Source organism: Simochromis diagramma, unplaced genomic scaffold (genome assembly GCF_900408965.1).
Source record: "Simochromis diagramma unplaced genomic scaffold, fSimDia1.1 OVJJ01000308.1, whole genome shotgun sequence".
NCBI classification, from domain to species: domain Eukaryota; kingdom Metazoa; phylum Chordata; class Actinopteri; order Cichliformes; family Cichlidae; genus Simochromis; species Simochromis diagramma.
The window spans coordinates 1,797,869-1,814,825 of NW_024386785.1; the positions used below are offsets into that span (position 1 = coordinate 1,797,869).

General features: G+C 40.9%; 1 protein-coding gene across 1 annotated transcript in view; it reads left to right on the forward strand.

Moving 5' to 3' along the window:
- kcnd1 (potassium voltage-gated channel, Shal-related subfamily, member 1) overlaps positions 1-16,957 on the forward strand; it is an 82,704-nt gene that overhangs the window by 3,178 nt on the left and 62,569 nt on the right. Inside the window, exons 2-3 of the mRNA XM_040022711.1 lie at positions 8,332-9,545; positions 13,840-14,085. Of these exons, the coding sequence (XP_039878645.1) occupies positions 9,390-9,545; positions 13,840-14,085 (402 nt within the window). The 5' untranslated portion in view covers positions 8,332-9,389. The remainder of the gene's footprint in view (positions 1-8,331; positions 9,546-13,839; positions 14,086-16,957) is intronic.

Here is a 16,957-nt window from a genome sequence, read left to right on the forward strand (position 1 = left end):
TCTAACATGCAACATGTTTCTGTTAGAAGAGTTTCCTTTCCAGATGTTTTATGTGCAACTCGCTGATGAAAAGTCAGCGTTCAGTGCTATTTGCACACGGAGTAAACATGCTGTTAAAGATCTGAACTGTCAGAGAAACGTGTTCATACCATATGGTTTGGATTGTTCAGTGAGTCAAGTACGCACTAAAAACCCAACAGTGGCTGCTTTAGTAACAAAAAGCTCGCGGGTACATTGATGTGTGAAAGCAGTGCCACGCTGGCTGCAGCCAGAGCGCAAACCAAGAAGCAAATCTGTCAATTTTAAGGACAAACACATATCTGGCTCTTCACCTCAGTGAGTGGATGTAACTGTGTGTCAGCTAAAAGTTTAGAGCAGCCACTAGATATAAATGAATGGCACAGAAAATAACATAAAATAGCACATGCGTACGATTTAAATGGTCTGAGCCGGCTATAGATCAGTCCTTGTGCAAAAAATGGACACAGCTCTCAGCAGTGAGCGTGGAGCTGCATGTTATCTGAAAGCGCAGCCGCGCTCTGCATGTTCCGATAACATGCATCCTGGTGCATTTATGCAAAATTTATGCTGCCTTTTCCCACCACTTTTCTCCTGTCCTCCCCGTGTGTCTTTTGTTAATTTAAATTATCTTCTCCTGCACAGAGTAGGACAACAATCCGGAGCATAAAATAACCTCACAGTAAGTGCTAATCAGCATGAAGGTGCTAAGACCAGTGAGTCAACAGCTGCCAGCCTTGTTACATGTCTTTGAATGTATGGGTGTCATTTTGGTTTTCCACATAGATGCAACAGATTGCTGCAGTCATTTGGAAAAAATAGGAAGAAAATATCTTTTTATATGTTTTCCACAAAGTTTCAAGTGTCATCTTTTTGTACCTGCTGATTGTCTTTATTAGCCAACAACATTATTCCACACAACAGTGAATGGAAACACTGATAAAATAATTTACATTTTAAATTGTTCATGAGATGATGTAAAAATGTCTTCATAGAATGGGTTAACCTGTAGGAGCTTTAATACCGGATCCCTGATGTTGTTCACTTTAAAAATAAAAAAAGGAAAAGCCAGCAAAGGTTGAAAATAAAATATAAAATGTCTAATACATTTTAACTCCAGGTCTATAATAAAAGAATCAAAGCTTCGGTAGCTCTGTGTGCAACTGAACGAGCAGTGTTCATCAAACTTTGCAACAACCTTGTCAAACGTCGGTGAATAAAAATGTGCTGAACTTTTCTAAGACTGGAGGTCCAGCAAAGGCTAGAAGTGCAATCTTCCATGTGTCCGGTTTATCGTCCGGCTCCAGGCTCTCAGGCACAACATGAAAGGCAAAACCTCTGCCAGCTTTATATTTTACTTCTACTTTTTTATACTTCTACTTCTCGTACCATGTAATACTTCTAATACACGTAGAAACTTGAGTCGAAGACCTTCGAATGTGGCAAACTATTCTGTGTACAGAGCCATAATTACAAGCTGCTAATCATCAGGTACAGCAACAGGTATTAACAGGACATTGGCACCTTCTACTGGTCAGGAGGTATCATCAGCTCTTATTAAACTACTGTCGCTGCATTCGTGAGCAGCTCCGTGCTAATTTAAGTTACTGTTCTGGTGGGAAACGCCAGCATCTGTACAGATGGTGAGACTCAAGCAGACAAAACAAAACAAAGAGGAAATAAATCATAAATCATGATCAGAGTCACAGCAATCCAGTGATAGTAGTCGGTACATCAATACGTACATTGAAACAAGCGTTTTAATAAAGACTTGTGCTCCTCTCCATTTGAACTTACCGATATCTGACATCACGGTGGTGCATTTATAAGCTAGGGTGGAGGAGCTCGCCTGATCCTTTCATTTCTTCCTGTCATTATACAGGTTCTCAAACAGGCTACATGTTGGAGTTGATGTGAATTTCACACTGAGCTACCTTTAGATCCTCTTTAAAAAATAAGGAAGATGATGGGATTTTAATGACAGGAGGAGCAGCCTGTTCAGGTTTTTTCGGCTGGATTTGTTGGCAGTTTATACTAATATAAAAAGTTCATGTGTTCTCATCAGAAAAATGGTGAGATTATGATGATGATCATGTTTAAAAAGAGTCAGCTGTGAATGTGAAGCTTCTCAAGTATTAGACGCTGACATGTGCTCATGATCTTTGGGTGGTTGCATGTTGGTGCGTAAAGGAGTGGAGCATGGAGCCACATGATCAGGATGCATCCTGACCTCCTTACTTTCCAGGTTTTCTGGGCAATTACAGTTTTAGAAGGAGACCCTAGGGGCACACCTAGAACCCGCTGTTAGATTATATGTCTCATCTGGTCTGGGAAATCCTCAGGATCCTCCAGGTGGAGCTGAAAATGCTGCTGCCACCTGACTGTGATTCAGCAGCACTTAATGGTTGGATGGGTGGGTGGATGAACAGATGGGTTGATGGATGATGGATCAATTCGCTTTTGTTTGCTTTTGTCAGCTGACATATTTTCGGTTAATCATTATATCCACTGTGCAGATGCTGTATTCTTTTGCTTGTACTGCACTGTGTGTGTGTGTGTGTGTGTGTGTGTGTGTGTGTGTGTGTGTGTGTGTCCGCCGCAGTGATGCGCTGCTCAGTGATGGCCGTCTAATGGTTTCACACAAACACTTAGAGTGGCCGGCCATGTGCTGCCCTCCATCACTCTGTGAGTGTCTGTGTGGGAACAGAAGTTTCCACTCCAGCAGAAACGCTGCTCCTACAGTTTCAGAAGCTTTCCTTTCATTTAAAACAAACTCATTTCATCTTCGAATTCTTAAAATTTATATTTAATCATTTTTGGTAAGCGTTTTCCAGCTGTCGTGAGACAACACAACTGCTTTTAACAGCACCCTCTGAGAGCTGTAGTAACAACAGGTGGAGGTCAGGGTGGATGGATGGGTGGACTGCTGTTTATTGAGTTTACTGACCTCAGATTTGCGTGTGTCTGGTCTTTGGCAAGTTCTACAAACATTTGCACTGAACGATGGAACAGCATGACAACACTACATCATAGCATGATAAAGTATATACACGAACAGGTAAAGGTGGAAAAATAAAGGAGTACTTAGCACTTAACAAAAATGATAACAAAAACAGTTTCTGAACCAAGAATATACCAAATACATGCCCGTAAAAATACCGTACAATGCAAAACATTGAAAGTGGAATAGTATCCTTCAAAGCAAAACTTCAGTTTTGAAGAACCGATGACCAAAAGTATAATAAAAGTAGGCTTCATTTGTACAACGCAAATGTAACCTTAAGCAGAAACACGAACCTAAGTTTTATTTTAGGAGCAATAATCCTAATTTGAGAAAAGTAACATAAAAATAGATCAAAGAAGAGATTAAAATGATAAAAAAAAAAATAACTCAGCTGTAGAAACAGGATGTAACCACGAGCTGAACACAGAACAAACCCCAATCAATAAAACAAGAAGGAAAATTGTAAAATCAGAAAGACTGAAAAGTCCCCTACCGCACTTCCCGAGGACATTTTATTGATCTGTGAGCAGACAGCCTGGTTTCTCTTTATTGATTAGTAATCAGAAGCATGTTTTCTGCTGATCAGTGATTGGAGACCTGTTGTTTTCCTGTTATTGATCAATTTATGTGAAGAAGAGCAGATGCAGGAGATTTATGTTTTACTGAAAGGTTTGTCACCAGTGGATCGAGTTTTACGCCGTTTACACTTTATTTAGTTGTGGCAGTTTGTATGAGGGTGAAGCACAAGGTGATCTTCTTAAAGGGAAAAATATCCCTTGGAAAAAAGAAACTTGGAAAAATATATATATTTTTTTCTGTTAAGAAACTGCTTTGCTTACTTTACAAGGTTGCCTGAAAGGGATGAAAATCCTGATGATTGTACCCAGAGTCACCGTATTATCACAAGCATCAGGAACGTGGAGAGAAGTTGCTGGAGTTCAGAAGAAAATTGCATATTGATCTGAATGAAAGTCTCCTGCTTGTGGTGTTTCGTGTTTCCTGATGCATCTGTCTATGAAGAAGTTTCTTTCCAAACAATTTTCCAACATTGTGATAATTTTTTAGTTAAATAGAGCAGCTCGTTACCCAACTGGTGTACAAGTGTTTCCACACTAGGAGACCGGATATTACTGCGTTTCTCTGGTCGTCCTCTGGGGAAGCTTTTGAATTGTCGCGCTTGTTTGCACAGAGTACTTTGCATCTGTGCGATTGTAGTGAGAGCCTGAACTACATTGCAAGTCAGCCTCATACTCTGCGGGTGCTGGACTCCAGCAGGGCTGCCCTTTGGCACCACTTCTGTCACAAGTTTTATGTACACTTTCTAAACACAACCATGGACTGGAGGGTGCGCTGCTTGATCATTTTGGGATGATGTGGTCGGGCAGATGGATGTCTGGGCCTGCCATATCAGACCTGTGTGGGAGGAAGGGGATGGATGATGGATGGATGGATGGGATTGGACATTTGAATGCAGGTTTTATTATAAAGTGTTATTGAACATTTAAAAGAAAGCCCACTGAATGATGGAAGCTCTTTACCTGATCTAAACACACCACTGGTCCCACTATTGAATAATGTATCTGTTTACTTCAGCTGATTCATTTCATAATCACAAACAGATGAATGTAGAAGAGCAATCAGGCAGATCCCATTAAAGGAGGACTCCTTTCAGGTTTGCTCAAAGCTTTTAAGCTGTACAGACAACACAGTGACTGATGGGGAAATGGATTACATGTGAACACAGTTCACTGTATAGATAAATGCAGGACTATAACATGTTGGCTTTTATTCTGAAACTTATTTACTTGTTTATGTTCTTTGAATTGTAGAAACTCTTTCAAACTTTTGGGAATCAGCTCTTGGGTGGTAATGACCATAAAACCATAAAACCAGCAGCCAACACATTACCAGAAGGGTCGAAGGTGCAGCACCAGCTGCTTGATGGGAGCTAAACGCCAATCCCAGAGCAGTGGCTGCAGATAAAAGGCATTATGCGGGTGCTGTAAATATCTAATGTTCACTCAGAAACCATGATGTCAGCAGGGATTCCCACAGAGAGGATGGGCAGATGGGTTTACTACAGGCCTGCAGACTGAGGAAAGAACTGCAGGTGGAAAAAGACTGTCCAACACGTGCCAGAAACAGAAAGCCTTTCAGCTTTTTAAGCTGTTTACTACAGACATTACTCACCTTGTGTGGTACTTGAAGGACATTCTTCTGGAAGTGAAACTGCTGAACTAACCTGAAATACCCATTTCAGAACCTAACCTCTATTTTCTTGGCCATTTAATTCAAATTACAAAATGAATCACAGGGAAGACATTCAGTTTGCACATAAAACAACACCAACCTGTTATCATTCCCAGGAAGTCAGACGCTGCCATTTCATCAAAGCGCTCTTCGGCTTTAGTACATAATGCAGTGGGCGATGGCAACATGGAGAAAGGTTTTACTTCCAGTTCATCACATATTGATGCTTGTGAAGGACATTTGGCATCTCATTTAAAAGCACTTGATAAAAAGAGACATTTGAGCCCACAGCAGTATTTTCCTCATTCTAATCAAAGCTGTATTCACTCATGGACTCAAGATCAATAATGCCCTAATGCAAATGTATATGGTATACATCACCTCCTTGTTCATCAACATTTTGGCGAAACGCACTTATAACATTTAAGCCTTGATAAAAATTACCAGTGAAAATATAGAGAAAAGAAATAAGCGTCATGACAGAGTGACTGAATGTTGCTGTTCAGTTAAAGCTTTCCTGCTGAGATGATGGAAAGCTCCACTTGGAGCACGTTCACCACTGAGCGCAGGGAAGCTGTGTGTGTGTGTGTGTGTCTGTCTCTGTGGTGGATTGTATGTGCTTAGTGGTAACTGAGGCAGTGCAGCTAAACTAAACTAGTCAGGCTGAAAGTGTATTCATAATTCATCACAGACACACACTGGAGACTTTACCGCGGCAGGACAGATAACAGCCACAGGCAGGTGACTGTGTGTGCGCTCAGTATGTTTTACTAAAATACTAACAGCAACAATACTACAGTATGGAAGTATTCTACTAATTAGAAGTAAAGGTAGTACAAAGAAAACTGCATACAATAATGTAACTTTGTAACTTTGATTTTTAGTTTTAGTTTAGTCTGATTTCTAAGACTTTTTTGCATGCAGGCAAAAATTCCATATGAAGAGCACAGACAGATAAAAACTAAAAAACATATTCACTATTGCTTTTAGTATCATTGGGATATCATTTCAATGACAATGAGCAGAAGTAGTTAATGTTTGTTGATCATCACAAAGGTTTTGGGGGTTTAAGAGGTTAAATTTCCCTGAAGACGGCAGATTCAGTGTGATTCAACTCAAACCTGAGGAAGCAGCGGTTTTATTGCTCCCACTGTGGACTTAATGCAATAAATGCATGACAATAACTTTTCATCTGATGGTGAGGAGTTTCACAGGAAACTTTATTGTGTCTTTATTGAGTGAAGAACGCAGTGGGAGAAATAAAGAGAGAGAAGGAGAGAGATGGCCAGCGATGTTTTTCCTCGGCAGACTGAGGATACGCTGCTTGTCTCATCATAAAAACATCTTTAATAACCTGAAGCCTTATATCTTCATCTTAAACACATGAATGGAGCTTCAGCTGTACAGCCCTCAGGGGAAGTTTGAGAAGGAAGAAGAGGATCAATAAACAGACATGAGATGTACATACTGTCAATCAAAATGATTCGTTTAGATTTAATGATAAAACGAGTGTTTGTCTAAACCAGCATTATATGTGTTATTATTTAAAATGTGTTTAACGTAGTTCGGAAATTCTTTAAAAAAAACCCTTTTCTGCTTTTCCGTTTTTTCTGTCATAGTTTAGCTTGTTTTTGTAACACATTTTAAAATGGCTCTAATAGGTACTTTCTGAGGTGGTTTTCATTCTTCCATTCACAAGTTAATGATGGTAGACCTGCCGAGCACAGTGCTCATGAGAAATAGAACTTCCGAGTCCCGGGGTTCAGAGGACACTTTCACGTATCGATTGGCCGATCACATCACTGGCTCACCCGCTCATTTGGGAGGGGGTTTAGAGAGCTAAAGAAGGAGTTGAGGTGATTTGGGCATGTCAGCAGGATGCCTCATGCATGCTTCCTATGTGAAGTATTTCACAAGAGGAGGTCACCTTTGCAGAACCACTCTGTAGATGTCTCTGCGTGGTGTCTGGGGAGAGCGAGGTCAAAGCATCTCTGCTTAAATTGCTGCCACTACAACTTGGACACGGATGGATGGATGGATGGATGGATGGATGGATGGATGGACGGATGGATGAATGGATGGATGGATGGACGGATGGATGGATGGACGGATGGATGGATGGATGGATGGATGGATGGATGGACCAATGTTGAGTGGATGTAATGAGGCCAGAACCAGGTTGAAAAATATCAGTTACAGTTACCCTTTGTGTTCCTGTTGCTTTGAGCTTATTGTTGGGTGTTTGCTTTTATTTCTCCTGCCTCATTGACATTGATTGTCTTCACCTGTGTGGTTACTCTCACCTGTGTTTCATTTCCACCAGCTGTTTCCCATTCCCTGATTAGCTAATGTGTATAAACAGTCCAGCCCTTCTCCTCAGTCGTTGTCTTAGTGTCTGTTTGTCTTGTTTACCTACCCATGTGGGCACCTTTTTGACTCCTGAAGGTTTTGATTCCTAAACCAGTGATAGATCATGAGCAAAACTACTCATTTAGTGTCGGGAGGATCTCAGTTCAGGGATATACACATGTAGAACATGCTACCCTGCTGGGACTGTTTCACAGACTTCTCCACACAACCACTGGAAATTTATGTATAGTTTGGTTGCTCTGTGTTTACCGCTGATTACAGTGATTAACATCAGCCTACTGAGCTGTCTGTTAGGTAGATGAGGGACCTACTTCAAACAAATGGGACTAATAACAACTGACAGTGGTCATTAAACAGGTTGATTAAATCCGATTTGGACGCTTTGATGTGGTCTGGGTCAGGTTGTGTGTTCCGGTACGTCTGTTGCATTCCCGGACACTTGGTTACCCAAGTCCACACAAATCAGCTCCAGAAGTAGGAACAAAGACTCTTGGCTGTAGTACAATACGCCAGAAAAAACAACGTCTTTCTTCCCTGTAAGGACCCTTGCAGTTCCTACCTCTCTTCAGCTTTTTCCCACCCATACCTCCTCTTTTCTCTCTAAATTCAGTCTCTTCCCTCCTTCTCCTTCTCCTCCTGGTTTGTCTCTCACTCTCTGCTTCTTTTTCTGTTTGTGTGTTTTCTGACAGGACAACCATACATGGACATGGAGAAAGGAGCGCCTGACGTCTCTTCTACACTCAGAAACAAAGCTGGTGTCTCTCTTTCTCCACCACTAATGCCCCGGCAACTTCAATAAGAGGGAGAGACTAAAACACAGAGACAGATAAAGAGGAAAACAGCAAGCAAGAGCAGAAAGAGAACAAGAGGAAGAGTGAGGCTGCACAACCATAATCTCCACAGCTGAGAAACACTTAGAGGGAGGGAGGCAACACAGGCGATTCTGTCTATCTTGCAACTTCAGGGACCATCATCACAATTTAATAAGAATTTGAAAGGCTGCGGTGCTGCAACAAATCAGTCTTCACAGGGAAAGAGGGTGGGTGAGAGAGCTAGAGTCAGACAGAGAGAGAGAGCGAGAGAAAGGGAGGAGGCCAGACACAAATGTTTTAACGCTTCCCTACCTGGATTCATATCTTTCTGCCTTTTCTTGTAAATCCCCGCAGCAATAAACCTGTGACGGCAATATCAAAGAAGCACTTTATTATTATTTTACACATAATCTATTGTGCTAAGACTGCTGAGATTTCAAGAAATTATGTTTTCCTATCAAGGGAGTTCATATTTTCAAGAAGTGCATCCTGTTTAGAGCAACAGGACTGAGAGGAACTTGTAGAGAAACAGAGAAATATTTTAAAAAAGCAGCGTTTACCCTGAGACGTGTCTCGCAGGCCAGACGGAGAGGAACAGAAAGGACGGCGTCACCAGAAGACCATCCAAACTGCAACAAAATAAAAGCACGGGCCTCACGCTTGTTCATTGATCTGCTTTCCTGCCCCTTTACAGCTTTTTTTCATGGCTTGACACCCAACTGCAATCTGGCCCCTCCCTTCCCCTTTCCTTCCCCCCCAACATGTCCAACCACCTCGCATCTCACTGCCCAGACCGCCAAAGGAAATCAGGGCAGCTGAAGAAGTGAGCAAGGCTTTAACCGAGCCAATAAACATTTCATTAGCTCCATCCGCTCTTCCCTCCTTCGACGAGGACAAGAACTCTCACACTCTACAGGTGGGCGCTCTGATACAACATGGCAGCCGGCGTGGCGACATGGCTGCCATTTGCACGGGCGGCGGCAGTTGGTTGGCTGCCGCTGGCCAAAAAGACGATGCCCAAACCTCCAGTGGACAACTCGTCCAGATCGGATGAGATCCTGTACCTCAACGTCAGCGGGGTCAGGTTCCAGGTGGGTGCTGGCGTCCACTGAGCGTGCTCTAAAAATGCTTTCAAAAAAGTGGCTGCAAGTTACAGGAATGTGTGATTTCACAGTTGAAAGCTTTGAGACTGACTTTGTAGAAAAGTTTGAGTTATGTAAAGAGCAAATTTACACTATTTTCATTGAACATCGAAGGTTGAACTCAAAACAATAAAAAAGAAAGAAAGAATTTATTTTAAAAACATAAAATAAAAGCTACATCTTTTCAATTTCTTGATGCATCCTCAATCATCCAGGAGATCTTTTCAATCGTCCTAACCAAGAATGAAAAGATGTAGTAAGCGTGTCATCAAGGCCAATGCCTTCCATTACACTCCCCAAACATACTTAATAGATTAAAAGTAAAACTATGACTGTAAAGTTTATATAAAAACTGTAAGTGAAATATAATATTAGGTTGTTTTTATTGGTTTTTAGTGTAAAGGACACTTACTGTGTGTTATGAGCTTCCATCCACTCACATTCTCACCTAGGACCAAGTTAAATTCCCACTTTACTTAACGTGCATGCCTTTAAATTATGAGTGGAAGTTGGAGTACCAAGACAGACTTTTTAACCTTTCAATAAACAATATGAAACCCTAAAAATAAAAAAACGGCAAGCGAACAACAAAAAGAGAAATAAATTAAAAATCAGAAAAAAAAAAAATTATTACATTTAACAGGATGGAACAATTAAAACGTTGATGTTGTTGAATAAAAACGATTTGGATTAATTGACAAATGAAATGCATAAAAACTTAACCTCTAACAAAGCATTGTGTATAAACATCATCAGATATTTCTTTAGTAAATAATTTTCTGTTTCAGAAAATTAAACTGTTGAGATTAAATTAAATGTTGACATTAAGAATCTCATATGTGAGAGTCGCCCTGGGAGGAAAGGAAAAGCCGAGGAGCTGGGCACCACGTTGGCATTATGTATGCCATGCTCATAATCTCCTACGTACATAACTGATGAATAACTAAGAGTTATTTTCTGGGTCTCTGACGAGCTAATGAATGTAGCATGTGTTTGAAAGAAGAAGCCCAGAACACACCTGTTTGTCCTGCTGGTGTCCCGCATGAATGAATCCTTAACATCCACCACCCTTAGCTTCAGCAGCCTTAACATCCACCCTACAGAGGACGTACCTCCACCCGTGTGTGTCACTGCTGGGTGTAAGTTATGCATTGTGGGCTTGTCCAATATGAATGTAAATCCTCGGGATGCCGGGCTGCTTCCTGACAAATCAGAGGCCTCGTTTATCAACCGCCTGTGGTGCATAAGCAGTGTTTATGCTCGTGTCCACGTTCTCCATCAAACTTTTCTTTTTTTTTCTTGGGTTTTAGATTTAAAAGCACTCTTCTGCATGTGTAAACACAATTCCAGCAGTAGACAACGCCAATATTAATATCAGCTGTGCAAAATTTGCAGGTTGTCAGCTGTAGTTCAATAATTATTTATTTATTTTTTATTTTTTTGCAGTGCAACATGAGTGAGTTTCAATTACAGCAAGCAGCTTTATTTCCCTGACATTCAGTCTTAAGCGAGGTTCCCTTTGTTATGACAAGAAAATGCAGAATTTCTTCAGGTGAATTGTGCTTCTTTTAAATTAGTTTCTGCCTCCTGCTGCGTCTTTTTGATGTCAACAAAGCCTTTGTTACACACTGCGTTTGTTGGATGAGCAGCTCCATAAACTACAGCAGATCCAAAGATTCTGTTAATGCCATTCAGTTATTATATATTATATAATTTTATATGCATTATATAATAATTCAACATTGTTACATTTCAGTGCCCCCTCCTTCCTAGTTTTTTTTTCTGTATAGCACAGTCTATTAAAAGCAAGTGTATCAGATAATAATAATAATAATAATAATAATAATAATAATAATAATAATAGTGAAAAACAAAAACAGTCCTCAGTGATCCTGGATTTTGATAAGAAAAACCCTTAATTAGACTCCCAGCTCTCTTAGAGTTATTACTTTTTGTTTGTTTTAACTTAGCAGGTCTTAATTTGTCGTTATTTTTTCTCATTAAAGTTGACCTATTTTCCTTTCACATGAAAACAAACCAGTGTATTAACTGAATCATGCTGCATGCTATATTAGCCTATATTTGTTCACATTTTGAAAACGATGCTTTGGCTATGAGCAGTTACTCTTCAGTTATTCCTGAATGTTTACTGTTGTGGGATTACTGTAAAACAGCACTGATCCACACAGTTAGGCAGGGGATGTTATTCCAGCACAGCAAGCAGGAAAGAAATATTCCCAGCTCCACATTTTTATTCTTGGACTGTTCTGGAGTAGATTTGCATGATCCAGTTAAAAATAATCCTTACTTGTCTTAAACTGGGCCTCGGTGCAGTTCATCCTCTGTCTGGAAGATGCCGTTTTAGCTCGCTTCCCTCCTGCTTTCAGCCAGCTTTCCGAAAGAGAACGTTTAGAGCAGAGAACAGCTTTTGGGATTATTTGTAGGCTTCATGCAGACCTCATTATTCAAAGCTTTGGTTGTTTAATATGAGCCTTTCAAACATGGAATTCAACCTATGGTGTTGGTCGGTTTTCTAGTCATTGAATGCGACAGTACTGAAATCAGGACCTGCTGTGAACGCTCCCCAAATCAAACTGGACTGAAATTCCATTTGCAGGTCCTACAAAGGTCAACTTCTAATTTCCTCTAAAATTATTCGTACATTTGTCCTTTTTAATGAAGAAGAGCACTCTAAAGGTTATTAAAACTCATTATCTGTTGAAGTGTTACAGTCACTTGACATTTTCTAGGAGGAAAATTAAGAGCTCTGTCACTTACAGAACTATTTCCAGAGACTCGTGCTCCCGTGATGTGTTCCAGCCACGCTCCTACTTCCACGGCAGCAAGTTGTAAATCCTGTACGTCTAATCAGCGCATTGATGTGCATTTGGGTGGAAATAATAATAAAATGTCTCCACAACTAAAATAGATTTGGGTAGCTTTCAGCGTACTTTCTGCTGCGGTGGCAAAATGAGTGGAAAGTTCTTGTCGAGCTTGTGACTTTGGCCTCATTTTTCAAAACAAAATGCAGCAGCTTGAAGTTGCTGTAAAAATAGAAAGTTACAGTAATGCTGCCATTTAATATGGAATCCTAAACAAAACAGCAGCGGCATTAAAAAGGCCCTGCTTCACCGTTACCTTTAGTTACTGACAGTCCACTGCTCCCATCCAACATCTCACTGCCTCCTTCAAACAGCACTTTTGCTTTTCACATGTGAATGTGATATTTGGATTTTTATTTTTAGAATCTTTTGTACATTTTACACGGGTCACTTCACTAAGCCCCAAACCACCAGTGGGAAGGTTACTTCAGTTTAGAAGTCGTTACCACGTTCTTCACTTTCTCAAAGGACTTGTTATATTTGATTTATTTTCAAATAAATGTTACCAACTTGGGAATGAAGCAGAACATTCCTCTAAACGCTCAAACCTTGACATCCAGGATCGCACTGCTGGCAGCATTTTAAAACAAGCTTTTCTCTTTTCTCTCCACAGACGTGTTTGTCGGTGGGCTATAGCAGTGCAGCACGATTTCATGTAGTTGTCGGAAACTAATCTGGCAGTTTGTTTGCTTCCTGCTGAAGTTTAGATCTTTTTGAAACAGAAGTAGTTTGCTTACACTGACGGACTGCCTATAGCAGCCTAGATACTTTTGCTATTTGAGGGTGTTATTTCCAATGCAACACCGTGGATGAAATTGCATGTCCCAGGAACTAGCTTCAGTAACTGTGGCCTCCACCAACCCACCTGACTCTCATAGCATGCTGCTTCTTTGGGCTGTGCCTGATCAGGTCCCATGGGGCTAATGTCTGACCACCTCAAAGCTCAGGGTAGTGGCTGAAAGAATAAAACTGGATAGGAACAAATTTGGCTGGGAGGGTGAGGTGTCCAGGAAGGCCTCAAAGTAGTGACACCACTCCTTCACATTAAAAAAAAGCATGTTGAGGTGGTTCAGGCATCTCACTAGGATGCCTCCTGGATGCCTTTTAAGCAAGGTATTTTGGACATGTCCTCCTGGGGAGGAAGCCCCAGGAATCATGTCTCTCAGCTGGCTTGGGAATGTCTTTGTGTCTCCCTGGTTAAGCTAGAGTCGGTGGTCAGTAAGAGGGAGGTCTAAGCTGCTGCCCCTGCAACCTGAATCTGAATAAGTGGTATAACATAAAAAGATGGACGATTGATGCTTACTGTACATGAGAACCTGAGAAAACTCCTCTATTCTTATTTCTTTTCCTTTTTTCTTCAGACATGGAAGAACACCCTGGACCGTTATCCTGACACTCTGCTGGGCTCCTCTGAGAAAGAGTTTTTCTTCAACGAGGACACAGAGGAATATTTCTTTGACAGAGATCACGAGATGTTCCGGCACATTCTGAACTTTTACCGCACAGGGAAGCTCCATTACCCACGACACGAGTGCATCCAGGCCTTTGACGAAGAGCTGGCCTTCTACGGCATCGTGCCGGAGATCATTGGAGACTGCTGCATGGAGGTACACCTACTCTTTCTTCTACAAAGCCTCCCCCTTGTAGTTCAAAATGTTACTAATTGTTACAAACTGCATCACAAATGAGAACCCACTTATACACAGATTGGTATTCATCAAGTTAAAGAGATAAATTGGATTTTGTTCTGTTATGAACAACAGAGGACACATTTTCAGTTGTCATCAGTCACATTATTGCTTTTCAGGTTTGTCAAATTGCTCCTAATGGTGTATGCAGTAATCTTTGCCTCTGTCTACAATCAAGGAAATACATGCGGTAATAATAGCCTGCTGAACCATCAGGTGTAGTAGGATGTCTACTAACCACATCTAATGGGGTAAAAACATCTAATAATGGCCATTTAACATTCTGAATAGTGCGGTATGAACAATCCTTATAGACAAAAGTGAGATTTTGGATTAAAAACCCCAAAATGTTGCATATTCTTGCCCAATGACTCCATCGAGCCTCTGGGCTTCATTACAGCTCTAACAGTCCAAATGATGAGGGCAGCAGGTTTCAGCTTTATGTTCTTTTAACTGCAGTCCTTTTAGACGACTTTATAACGCCTGCATCATTTGTAGTGTACTTATGTGAACCTTTGACCTTTTATCTCTTTCTAATGGCTGACTCTAATGCTGGTTATTCTGCTTCTGCACTCATTAAGTCTCTCTGGAGGGGAACATCATCAGCCAAACGCCTAAAGAGTAAAAACATTGATGGATCTGAGGGGACTGACTAACAAGGGCTGCTCTCAAACCCCATTATCAAACTTCGACTCATTAAAACAGCGGTGATGAGCCCTCGGAAACGGCAGCAGCCCAAATACAATCTGATTTGCCTTTTTATTGCTCCTGATTTTGGAAAGCTCCTTACAACGGCTTTCTGTAGGGGATTTCTTTAACGAGCCTTAAACAAGTCTCTTTGTTCCCTGCCCACTCTCAGCACAACAGATCACCTTCAGAGCTTGTTTTCCCTTTTATTAGCCTTGTCTGCACAGACTTTATTTTTATATCCCCGTTTTTATAGCTGACCCATTCATTGACTCATGAATGAGTAATTGTTCATTTCCTCTTATTTGGCAGATCTGATCATTTCCACAAATGTTGATTCAGCTCTAACAAATTCTGGAATCTAAATTCTTTTTTTTTCTTTGAGTCTTCATCAATTTCCCACAAAATGTTTTTAGTCCTTTAGTTGACAAATTCTATTCTTGTGTTTGATATTTACTGAAATTTGCTCATTTACTGAATATTAAATCTCCTTCTAGATCAAACTGTAGAAGCTGCTCGCTGCTTTACATTTTACTTGTCTTGCTAAAAGCTTTCATGAATGCCAGCAGCAGGTGCTACAGAGAGGAACAGTGATCATTTAATACAGAATGATGTAAAAACCGGGTGAAAGTACTTTGTTTCTTAAAATCTGAAAACTCCTCTATAAAAATATATATTCCTGTCATCAGTCTGTGTCTATTTTTAACTGAACGAACAGCTTCAGAAAGTCGGGCGAAAAGCAAAGTTCAGCTTTCTGCTCCATCTCAACCTGGATGCGTCAGATTCTCCAGAGAGCATCTGGCTTTTATCCTGTCGTCCTTCTCTCACCCCAACCAATCACAGCAGATGGCCCCGCCCCTCCCTGAGCCTGGTTCTGCTGGAGGTTTCTTCCTGTTAAAAGGGAGTTTTTCCTTCCCACTGTCGCCAAAGTGCTCATAGGGGGTGATTGTTGGATTTACCTCTGTATGTATCATTGTAGGATCTACCTTACAATTGTTGTTGTGATTTGGCGCTGTATAAATAAAACTGAATTGAATTTTCTAATAATTTTTACCTTCATGATGTTGAACCATGCCCCTTCTTTGAATTATTGTGGTTCAATATCAAAGCAGATAACTGAGCACTCACTTGTAGCACATTTATAAATGATTAAACTCCATTAGCCTTACGAGAAACCACCAATTGATCTCAAACCACACAGCATTATTCCCAAACGTTACAGAAAAGGCAGCTGTGTGACCGAAGTTATTGCAACAGTGACCGACCTACTTGCTTTTCATGTGGCTCCTTTAAAGACGGGGACCAGGTGTGAGATTAGTCGCAGTCAGTTCCTGTCTTCAAACCAACTTTGGTGGGTCAAGACAGCAATAACACAGGGATAAGAAGAGTCAGCCTGCTATAACTTTTCATGCATTGTTGTATGAAGCCTGGGGTGGACTGGTCACCAATGGAGCGTGCAGATTCCACATATCAGGCTTGACTCTCTCAGCCACAGACTAGGCCGAATGTAAACAGAGAGTAAAGTACTTGCACGATCTGATATCGTCGTGTTGGTGTTGTTCCCAGATCATCATACTACTAGTGTAAGGGAAAGTTTTAGGCGTGTGTTTCTCAGCTGGAGAGCAGAGAGTTGCTTTATTACAAACGGTTCCTTTTTACAAGCCTGAACTTTATGTCTTGTAGCTAACATCATGTACTCTGTGTAAAACACAAAATGTTATTTCAGTCAGATCCTGAGCCATCTGTGCGTTAATGCTGTTATTGTTCCATGTGCCTAAACGCACGCAGTGCTTTGGGATTTTCTGCACTGTGTAAAACAGAATCAGAGTTTTGCACCATGGCTGTAGTCTCACAAGCTATAGTTCAAAAGCCTTGTTATGTCTGAAAAAGCATGTGTGCTTGGTTTGTTGGCTTTGTTGGCCACTGATGATGCAGCTGCTGTGGTCAGCTGATAGAGAGGGACAGCCACACTCATGAGTGAAAAGATCAACCATAACCTGACTGTCATTCATAAATTAGAACTTGCAGCCTATGATGGGTCATTTTCATATATTTATTAACTCTCAGACTCTGAAGGTTTGCTGTTGATTTCACTGAGCAAAAC